We start from the raw sequence: 11,444 nt of genomic DNA on the forward strand, positions 1-11,444 counted from the left end.
AAACTATCACTCCAGGTAATGTCGTTGAAACCGACATTTGGCTTATAACAGGAGTGGTTACTCCAATGGGCGTTGAAGTTCTTGTAACACCAACCATCGATTCAAATGGTTATTCTTCTATATTAGGAGCATCATTCTGGGGAATGGAATCTTTTTTGGACGAACCATCTCAACAAGACTCTTACCAGTCCCCATATACATAAACACACAGACATTAAACACATTGCATGTATGAAGAATGAAACTAACAATAAAGCACTAACACTTTTCTGTAAAAGTTTGAATTTCTTACACAAAAGGGTCCCACTAGGCGTGCCAATTTTTTTACTGATGTTTTCAATAAATCAAATCACAAGTTTTCGTTCACTTAAGGGATTAAACTCGAAAAAATACTTTGGATAATTTATGTAAAAAAACAGTTTGATGAAATGTATTCGTGCTTGGGTATTTGGTATTTGAATATGGAGAAATTTTAAATAACTTCCAATAAGAACAATTCAAAATTGTTTAGAGAAATAAATTAAACTAAAACTTGACACATATCCTATTACATATGCTTTTGTCTGCTTTTCTTCCACATGTCTCCGGTCTTTGAACTTCCTCTAAATTGTTATCCAAGTCAACAATTTCTCTTAAATCTCTCAACTACTTCTTTCGAAAACATCTTCAAGTCTTTTAACCTTTTCGAGATTTTGAACATGTTTTGAAGAGAGAGTGGTTTTAATCTTGAGGATTTGTTCCTAAGATTCCTCCATCGTAATCTTTTGGACCAGCTCAAAGGATTCTTCCTAACCATTCTTAATGAGTCTCTAGGTCATCTACTCCTTAGACACAAGAATATACTAAGTCCAACAACTGATATGCGAGTCAAACTCACCATCTTAGTTGAATTGATCAGAATTTTTGAAAATTTATGACCTGATCACCTTGTACTTAGCATTTTCACACATTTCTTACACTTTTCATTTTGAGATTTGAAGTTCAAATCTCAGGCTATTATACATATTTTTGTATTAAAAAAATTTGCAAAGATCTTTTTTAAATATTCAAATGAAAAATTATTTTAAATAATTATTCTTGAAATTGTATTTTAGGTATTTCGTACTTTAACTTTTAATTTATATCAAAATTATGAGAAAATCACTTAAATTTGAAGCTATTTCAACTAATTTTTCATAAAGAAATTTTTTAAAATACATCTTTTTAGAAAAAGTTGTGATTTCGATCATGTTTTAATCTTTAATAATCTATATTTATATTAAATGATGTCAAAATTAGTCTTTCAATTTTTAAAATAAAAAAGTTAATATTTTTTAATATTCGGAAACACTTAATAAAAATCACTTTTGAAATTACAAAGAAAAGATCTAATTTTTTAAAGTTAAAGTTGTTAGTTCTGTGATTTTAGGATTGACAGCAATTTTGGTAAAACATGTATCACATTCAGATGTTGTGCAAGATATCTTGACATGCTGGTCAAACATCACTACAGACATATGTTTAGCACAATGTCGTGACATGTTGTACCAGACATTACTGCACGTTTAGGTTCTACTTCTAGGAAGATTTAGTTTATTTAATAAGAGATTCTCTGCTATTTTATCTCTCAAATTTTAGTAGTACAAGAAGGATTTATTTTGGAATGACTGTCTCTTTCCAACTGTTCAGTTGTTTCATAAAATAGAATGTTGAGACAATTTTGGAAACAAATGATGTTTGTTCCTTATTTTAAGCAGAAGATTTACAACTGCTATTATGGGTATGCGTTTTATTTGGATGAAGAGCCCGAATCCCATGCTTATGGAAATCTATTTAAAAGAACAATCTAAACCTAATGGAAAATGAAGTCGTGCGATCAAACAAGTTTTTAGGGTTTTAGTTTCTTCGTTGTTCATTGTGAACCACTCTATTATCACATTGATATTATAGTTGGACTGAGTTTGAGTTGAAATTTATCAATCACTCATAAGCTTTTAAGTAAGAGTGGATTGTGTATCTTGGAAGTGTGTCACTACTAAAATGTTATACCACTTTTTCATCATACTACTCTTTCATCATACTATTTTCAACAAAGAATGCTCTTATGACTTGTTAGTTTTAACATTTGATATTAAAATCACTTTGTAAAAACTCAAATACATTTTTCTGATAATATTTCCTGCTAAATTAAGTTGATAAAATAGACAATTGTGTTTCATTTTTTATGTTGAGAATCACAACAATCTGTTTCCCTACAAATTTCAATTCATATATGTTTTTTAAACAATTTTAGATGGAAAAAATGCAATATAATACATACTCGAAATTCAACTCACTATAATATTTTATTCTTATTATAAGAAGTATTTTGAAAAATATTGATTTAAAACTCATTTTAAACTAAAATTTCTAACAATACAAGAATCATTCCAACTAAATATACTTAGTTAGTTGAGTATATTTTCTAAAATTCCCCACTTCTCAAAAGACAAGATTGAGTTTCTATTTGAGGTCACAAGTCCAAATTTCAACAAATACAAAAGTATATTATTTCAGAGATATACATTTTTTAATATAAGAATAATAGATTTTAAAATTTAATTGCCATATATCATTTATATTAATAAAATTACTTTTTTTTAGAGACAATTTAATTTTACACCAATGTTAATAAATCATATCTAAAAAATTATTTTAATTATTTCCATTACATAAAATATAAAAATAGATTAAACACATCCGTGTAACGCGCAGGTCTTATTCTAATTGTTATTATTGTTGTGAGTGATCTGATATCAATGTCGTAACATCTGGTATGTGTACCAGAATTTCAAAAGCAAACATGGGCTATTTGATGTTCTTAAATTTTAACACAATTTAAAAAATATACTTATTTTTATATAAAAAGTAGAAATTATAAATAAACTTATAAAATTATTCCTCAGTAATGACACTTGAATAAAAATAAAAAATTTAAGAATTAGAAGGGATGCAAGAAATAAATACTAATAGATACGTTGTTAAACAAATAGTATTACATTTGTCCTTAAATATTAAACATTTTTAAAGCAAGTTATCCTTTTATATAAGATAGTTTTTAAATTCTCAACTGCATTGATTATTTCTTTATCATCAAAACATAAACTGACATTTTCTCTTAAAAGACAAATTTGTAAAAACAATAATAATTATTAACAAGTTTAATATCACTTTTAAAATTTTGTTAATTCCCATAATTTTTCAAAAAGGTCCTATATTTTAAAATAGAAGTAATAATATTTTACTAGATCCAATTAATCCGTGCAACACACGTGTTTGGTTTGAAATGTACAATATTTGATTAAGATTAGCGTAAAAGTAGATAAAATTATATTGACTTTATATAAACTAAACAAAGTACATAAGTTTTCGTGATACAAGCATTATTTATGTCACACATTTCTGAAAACTCTTTTGTATACAACATTCCATGTCAAATTAGTACATCAACTATCTTCATCAGTTATCAACAACTTCAATCCTCCTCTAAAACTGACTCTTGAAATTGCCATATATAATTTACCGTATGAAAAAACCATCGAAGGAATATAAAGTCAAAATTTCTTAAGTGATGGACCTTAACTCTTATTAATTGTCATTGCAGAAGAAACAATCAATGAAAATTGTCTTCATCATTGAAATTTGAAAGAAATTTTAACATCGGATGGTGTCAAGGACAATCAAGGTATAAAGACCTTATCTACGATATTACTTTATGAGATAATCTTTCCTTCAACAACATATTTTCTCATAAGGGTGATTATCAGTCGAGTTCCAATGAAAATCCTAAAGACTGGTCAATAATTCTTAATAACATTACTAGTACCCCAACTTTAAATTTCAACTTGTGGTTTGAGAGTCCAAAGTATTAGTTTTGTTTAAGAATAGGTGTATGAATGTAATCAACTACATCAATCTCTGAATTAGATGAATATGAACTATCATAACTCATATACTTTTTCTTCGCCCAAAAATAAGTTCAACACTTAATCATTAATCATATCAACATTGTAATAATTATTTCGTGTGGGATATCGAGTGTAATATCAATATAATTAAAATCTCCAATTGAGTCATAACTAATACCTAAACCCAATTGTTGCACCCCAAAATTTGCCCACTTATTTATACCCAATTAGCTTTCATATCACATTCATGTGCATACCTCATGTAGGTCATTCATCTAATACATTTATCCATATCATGGTTACTGTTCAAGAGAGTTGATAAAAAAGAACTGCTGCATGGGAGATATCTTGGTTCAAAAGAGAAGGTTTGGAGTATAATTATATGGCCTCATTTCCATTGAAGTTCTCCTAAAATCAGGTTTTGTTTCTCTCCAAGTCAAAGCTCCGGTTAAAAGATACAAATCTCAGATTCAAGCACACTTTTTAACATTTTTGGCATGATAATCAGTCAACTTCAAGCACACTTTTTACCTAGACTCAGGATTCAATTTAAAAAAGGTCAACAACAAAGTTGTTTATTTCATATGAATCTACAGCTTTGTAGTTGGAGGTTTTCTCATTTGAATGCTAGATAAAGAGATATGGATGAGAGAAGTTGGGTGTTCATAGTTGTTGGAACCAAGGTTGGATGGCAGATTTCCAGGTCATGACCAGGCATTGTATAAAACATGCGGCATGCCAAACTCAAGGTTGATTTTAGAGATATACATGTGTGCTATGAATGGAATCTTGGTATGTTTATGTTCCCCTACGTGTTCTCTATTCAATAAGTAAATAATCAAGTCAATTGGACAAATATGGGACGATTTATAAAGGCTCAAAGCCATGTCCTCGTCGAGTCACCATTGCAACGACAAGCTGGGCATAAATCCAGGTCACGCGTGAACCTTTCATCGAACACGTGGCAGGCAAAATTCAAAGTTGATTTTAGGGAAGTGCAAACATTTTAAGGACTCCACACCAATGCTAAGTTACTCTACTCCAAGAGGTCTACATAATGGGCTCAAAATCATCAACTCTGGATACATATTAAAGAAGATATTGATGCTCAAAGTCATGTCCTTGCAAAGCTCCTTTTCGAATAAGGCACGGGCCAGCTTCCATGTCACGCGCGTGTAGTGGTGTTTCTATGAGTTTCAAACCATCTTTACTCCATTTCTAAGCATTGATCCAAGAATTACCCAACACCAAAACTGTTCTACGCCATGAACTCCTTAAGTTGATACCAAGAGGGAATTGTTTGAAGGTCCATAGCTGGAGATATAGGTATTCAAAGTGGGGTTCCGGGGTTGTGTTCATATGAGGTATTGAAGAGTTTTGTTGCTTGCGGTGAATATCATGTACAACAAGGGTTCCACATCTAGCCATGCAAAATGCTGCACGTGAAAAGCAAGAGAAAAGTTACTACAAATGCATGAAACTTATGCATTGAGTTGAAGGGAAGTCCCACTACAACCATACACACCATGAGCCAAGTGCTCTCACTCTATATAAACTCCTAACACTTCACACCACTCGGACGAAAAAAAAAACTTTCTTTTTTTTCAGTTTCACACTCTTCATTCTCTCTTCCCTATTCTCTCATCTCTCTCATCACTCTCGTTTCCCTCGTCTCCACCACCCACTGCCACCGTAACAAACCTCAACAAACTTTTCCGGCCACCCTAACCGACTACACTAACAAACTCCGGCCACCACACTTCATCATCATCTTCATCAATCAACAACAACCACAACTCTCTCCTCCCTCATTGATCTTCATCATACCTTCAACAACATCACCACACGATCTTCATCATCTTCCTGCTCAGCACTACAACTATCATCATCTTCATACGAAAGGAGTGGTGAATCAAGATCCAAGGAAGTGGAAGCAACTATCATCATCTTCCAAGAATTGCATCAGGTAAGATCTAGCAACTTTCTCAGCATGTTAGCTACGCTTAATAAGCCATATGCATCAGGATTTAAACTCACGTGTATGCGGTATTATATGTTGAACCGGTATGAAGTTTGTTCTTGATTAGATTCGGTTTGGTTGATATGATGCTTGCTTATGTGTTTGAATCTCATGTTCAAGTTCTGTGAACGTTTAGAATCAGATTAACATGTTTAAGATGAATTTTGGTAGAGTTTGTTCAAGTTAGGGTTTATAAGATGTGTTTCGGATTGTGTATTGGAAGAGGAATCATTGAAAACTAATGGTAGATTCAGACTTAGCACGAAAAAACAAGGCGAAAGGTGTTAGCTTTCTTCATTTTTGAGCTTGATCATGGAGGTCCGGTGAGTGTTAGACGGAGAAGACGACCGGAGCTGAGCTCCGGCGTCGGTGCATGGCATTGTGGTTTCATGAGTCAACCTGCGCACGTGGCGGTCTCTTATTGGCGTATTCTCCATGCTTTTGGCCTTTTGGCTTTTTCCATATGATTAGCTGGTGCAGTGCCTTTACGTGATTGGTCCCTGATATGCTTTGTCTTTATTCACTTAAATCCATAATTGACCAATTGATATCACATGGTCCCATGTATGTCACGTTTCCTTTTCTGAATATAATGCATGCTAATGATATTAAAGTGAAGTAAATGGAATAAATAATGAAATAGAAAATGGATGTAACTATGTGGGATCTGGGCCGCGTAGGATTGGGCTTTGGACGTTTTATGGATTTGCACCCTGTTTCACTAGCGCACCACCACATTCTGGACTGGGCCTTGGCGCCAACTGTTTTTACCACCCCCTGTTTGGGCCCATGTTTGCCATTCTAATTGATTTTAGTTCATTCTAAAAATACTTTTGCACCCCCTGCCTGTTAGAAAATAGTTTTTATTTTAATTTTGTTTTCTTTTTACTTTTTTCCTTTTAATTCAAATGGAAAATACATAAAAATGCTTTTAGATATTTTAGGATGTGTAGATTTTTGTTAATGTTTTTGTGGCTTTTTTTTCCTAATTCCCTTATTAGGTTTAATAAATCATATTGTTCACACATGTAAATGCCTTTTTGGTTTTAATTCCTTTTGTAAACAAATTGTTAATTGACTTAGGATTAGAATTTTAATTTCGATTTTGTTGTGTGAGTTCAAGTAACATGTATATAATTAGACTTTGTTTCTTTGTAAATTTTAATTCTTGACTTTTAATTGGACTTTAATTCCTTTAGTCGATATTGTTTGTGTATATTTTTTAGACTTGCTTAGCATAGTTTAGACTTAGAATTTCTCCTTTGAACAACAATTAGATTAGAAAATAGGTTAGTTCCCCATTTCATTTCTTTTTCTCTTTTCAACACTAAAACACCTAACAAATACTCAAAATAAAATCCCTCTAAAAAATACAAAGAAAACACTTAAAAAACATTAATAAAAAAGTGAAAATCATTAAAATAGGGGATGGAAGCTTGAATCTCCCTTGCTTAAGGGAATCATTCGAGTGCTTGGATCTCCCTTGCTTAAGGGAACCATCCGAGCGTAAGTTCCCAATTTCTAAAAAACACAAACCAAAGGGTAACTCGAATCTCCCTTGCTTAAGGGATCCATTCGAAACTCCCAAACTCTCTTCTGTCTCTCGCCCTCGTGGCATTCTTAAGAACATGTTTAATCCATTCCATAATTAGGCGTATAAGTCTCCAAAGGTCGAGCATCGTGTAGTGCGACTTTAGCCTCTGTTCAACTAAAAAACATAAAAACATAGAAAATATTGAGCCGAACTACGGTCGCTCTGATTCCTGAAAAGGATACGTAGGCATTGGGTCGCGGGGCCTAAGCGAGCACACTTGTAAATAATTCCTTCTTTTCCCCGTATTTCTTTTGCATTCATTCGCATTTAGGTTTAGACATAGATACACCCTTTAGATAGAAACAAACATAGGTGGATACCATCGAGTACGATGGGCGTGAGGGGTGCTAACACCTTTCCCTTGCGTAACCGACTCCCGTACCCTGTTCTCTGGTCGAAAGACCTTGTTCTTATTCTGAGTTAGGATTATCTGGTATTCCATTCCCTTGATGGGATAAATATATTAGTGGCGAATCTGATCCATTTTTCGCGGTAGCGACAGCTGGCGACTCTGCTGGGGATGTTGATAGACCTGTACTGGTCCATTCTTAGCAAGTCGATCCTAGCCTTTGTTTGATTCTTTTATTGGGTGTTTCTTTGTTTGTTTGTTTACATCTTGTATATATTTTTGCATATCATGTTTATTTCCGCTTGCACATCATGCATCTGGACTATATTATGGGTCCCCGTGGGAGCCACATATTTTTCTGCTTTGTTTTGCAGGTGGGGGGTTTTTGTGAGGTAAAAGGCCCACTACCCAGGCCAGTGACACATAGGATTAGCGTGGATGCCCATGTTGACTCCCATAGCGCTTGCTACGATCGAGCTTGACATGGGGTACCACAACTGGGCGAGGTTCTTTCATGGAACACTGTGTCTGGCACGCTTGTTGCCTCAAACACTTTGTACCCCATGGGAACTGTAGACCCTAGTGACCATTAGGGACCACCTGTCCGTGTCTAGAATTCATACCTGTGAGTTTGGGGAGGGACAGGATACTAGCCTTCATCACACCCGGATTTCCATATTGCAATCTGAAGCCGGAATTTTGAACCTATTGTATTCAGTGCTACCCAGATATCCAGAGTTGCGAGAGACATTCAGTTTCTCACCACATCACACACATGACACATCACGCTATTGCATCCCCCTCACTTCATTCGTGGAGAATCCTAAAGTCTATTTCCGATAAAAATATATACGATCTTTTACCTCAAAGAAAAAAAAAGAAAAGAAAAGAAAAGAAAAATGATGAAAAGACTTTGGGATTCTCCCAATGAAATGCATTCCGCCATATCATTTAACATGCATGTTCATTTATTTTCAGAAACTTTTGGCTTTGTCTCCGACCAACACATGGCTCCACTAATGAAGACTGGTAGGCGCAACCTCTCCTATACATTCCCGAATCCGAATCTGGATTTTCTTGAGTGTTTAGCAAAGAAGATTACGCCAGATGAGTCAACCAAGTTCCGAGAAAAATATGGGTATATTCTGAGCCTTCTCAAGATGCCATTCACCAAGTACGAGCAAGAGGGAGTTCATACCCTGCTTCAGTTCTACAATCATGCTCTTCGCTGTTTCACGTTCCCCGACTACCTCTTGGTCCCTACATTAGAGGAGTATTCTCTTTTCCTCGGTGTTCCGGTCAAACAGGAAGAAGTGTCGTACTATGGCACCATGGAGGCCCCTACGTCCATTGAAATTTCTAAGGCTCTTTATTTGAGCAAGTCAGTCGTGGAAGCAAATCTCTCCAAAAATGGGGGATGTCTTGGTTTTCGTATGGAGTTTCTGGTTCAAAAGGCTTGTGATGCTGTTGAGGGAAAAGAATGGGACACATTTAGGGCTATCCTGGCTCTAAGTATCTATGGTATCATGATGTTCTTAAATGTGGCTAACTTTGTTGACATGAATGCAATTCATATATTCATTTTGCAAAACCCAGTTCCTACGCTTTTGGGGGATGTTTATCACTCCATTCATCACAAGAATAGTCAAAAGGGAGGTTTCATTAGATGTTGTGCTCCGTTGTTGTATCGTTGGTTCAGATTGCATTTGCCTGAGCGTGGCGCTTTCGTTGATAATAGGCACACATCTAAATAGGCTGAGAGGATTATGGGGCTGAGGGCCAAAGATATTGTCTGGTACAATAGAGCTTTAGATGACATGGAAGTTATTCTGGGTTGCGGAAAGTTCAATAATGCACCTCTCATGGGTCTTAGAGGTGGAATCAATTATAATCCCATCTTGGCTAGGAGAACATTTGGATACGCTTTTGTAAGTCCTCCTGAGCAAACAGAGATTGCTGAGACTATTTTCTATCATTCAGCCACCGACAATGGGAAAATGGCAGAAGCGGTGCAAGCTTGGAAGAGTATTTGTTGGCGAGATAAGAAACATTTTGGCCAGAGAGATTGTGCTACTTACGAGGATTATACTAAGTGGGTCAAATCCGTGGCCGATACTCAAGGGATGCCTTTCCCTCCTAAAGACCCTTTGTATCCCCCTGCTGGTGAACAACCCAACATCGTTTCCATGTCTCGTTATAATGAAACGGTGGAGCAGAACAGAAAGTTAACCGAACAGGTAGAAACAGTGCTCGTTAATATGAATACTGCTCGACAAGAGAAGCTTTTCGCACTCCATAAGTTGAAATTAAGAGAAATAGAGCTCGAAGAATTGTATGCAAGAGGGAGCACTTCTCAGAAGAGGACATGAATGACTATGGGCTCTAAATCTATCGAAACCCAAGAAAAGGAGATGAAGGAGAATTACGAGGCTCAGTTGGCAGAGTTGACTGAAAGACTCCAGATTCAGGCTGAAGAAGCCAATTCAGAAAAGGCTCGTCGTAAGAAAGCAGACAAACTCCTGTTGGAACGCCAAGGAAAGATAGAGAAATGTTATGAAGAGATCCGAAAGCTGACAAGTCAGGTAAGAGAAAAGGATCAGAGTAATGCCCAAGTTCAAGAGGAAGCTAGGTATTGGGAGTTGAAACACCGCCACGTGGAAACGATGCACTTCAGAAAAGACCTGCTGATTCAAGAGATCCTTAAGAGGCCAACCCATGATGATACCAAAAAGCTTTTCAAAGAAATGAAGGCCTGGAGCGATAAGAACATTGGAGAAAGCCCCCTCCGTTATGTGGACATGGAGGATCCCGCTTAGTGATGGCTTTGTTATTTGAATCACCACCAGACTTGTTGGATGGGGTTCCTGGTTCCATTTATTTGTTTTGTTGGCTCATGAGAGCGAATTAATTTGTGATTCGGATTATGTCAAGAACTTGGTTACAAATCTAATGGAGTTTTCTTATTCATCTTGGTTGTATTTCAGTTCCCTCTATTATTTTGTGTTGTTGGTTTGAGACAAAGCTAAAGTTTCCTAAAAATAATAAAACATGACATATCCATGCACACATGCACACATGCATTTCATACATTCATATATATGACAGGTACACCAGATGGTATTCTTGTTTGACTGACCAGGTTTTCTCTTTCAGCAATTGCACCTCCACCTACACATCGCTACTACACAAGGGCTAATCATTCACTGCAAATGGATCAGTTAAGGGATGATCTTATCCAAATGAGAACTCAGGTTACTGCTCAGATGGCTCAGTTCATGGAAGTCATGCAAGGCATGGCTGATCGCCAAGAAGAGCTCAGAATCAGGATGGACACAGTTGCTCAGGTTGTTGCGGACCCCCCGCAAAGAAATTCTGCTGATATTCGTGTCAATGGTGAACCTGTGAACGAAGGACCTGGTGTAATTTGTAACACCCTTCTAATACCCCGCATAAATAATAAACAATAATCAGAGTAAACATGAATAAGGGCATTACAACTTCCAATGATTAAACAATAATACTCATGTCATGCCATAAAGGAGAACGTCAACCAAA

At 35.6% G+C, this 11,444-nt stretch overlaps 1 protein-coding gene across 1 annotated transcript; it reads left to right on the forward strand.

Annotated features, from left to right (window-relative positions):
• The first annotated feature begins 8,896 nt into the window (after positions 1–8,896).
• Positions 8,897–9,643, forward strand: LOC131595493 (uncharacterized). The gene has a single exon (XM_058867848.1). The coding sequence runs from the start codon at positions 8,897–8,899 to the stop codon at positions 9,641–9,643; it is 747 nt and encodes a 248-aa protein (XP_058723831.1).
• The last annotated feature ends 1,801 nt before the right edge of the window (positions 9,644–11,444 follow it).

This window comes from Vicia villosa, linkage group LG1 (genome assembly GCF_029867415.1).
Source record: "Vicia villosa cultivar HV-30 ecotype Madison, WI linkage group LG1, Vvil1.0, whole genome shotgun sequence".
Taxonomy (NCBI): Eukaryota; Viridiplantae; Streptophyta; class Magnoliopsida; order Fabales; family Fabaceae; genus Vicia; species Vicia villosa.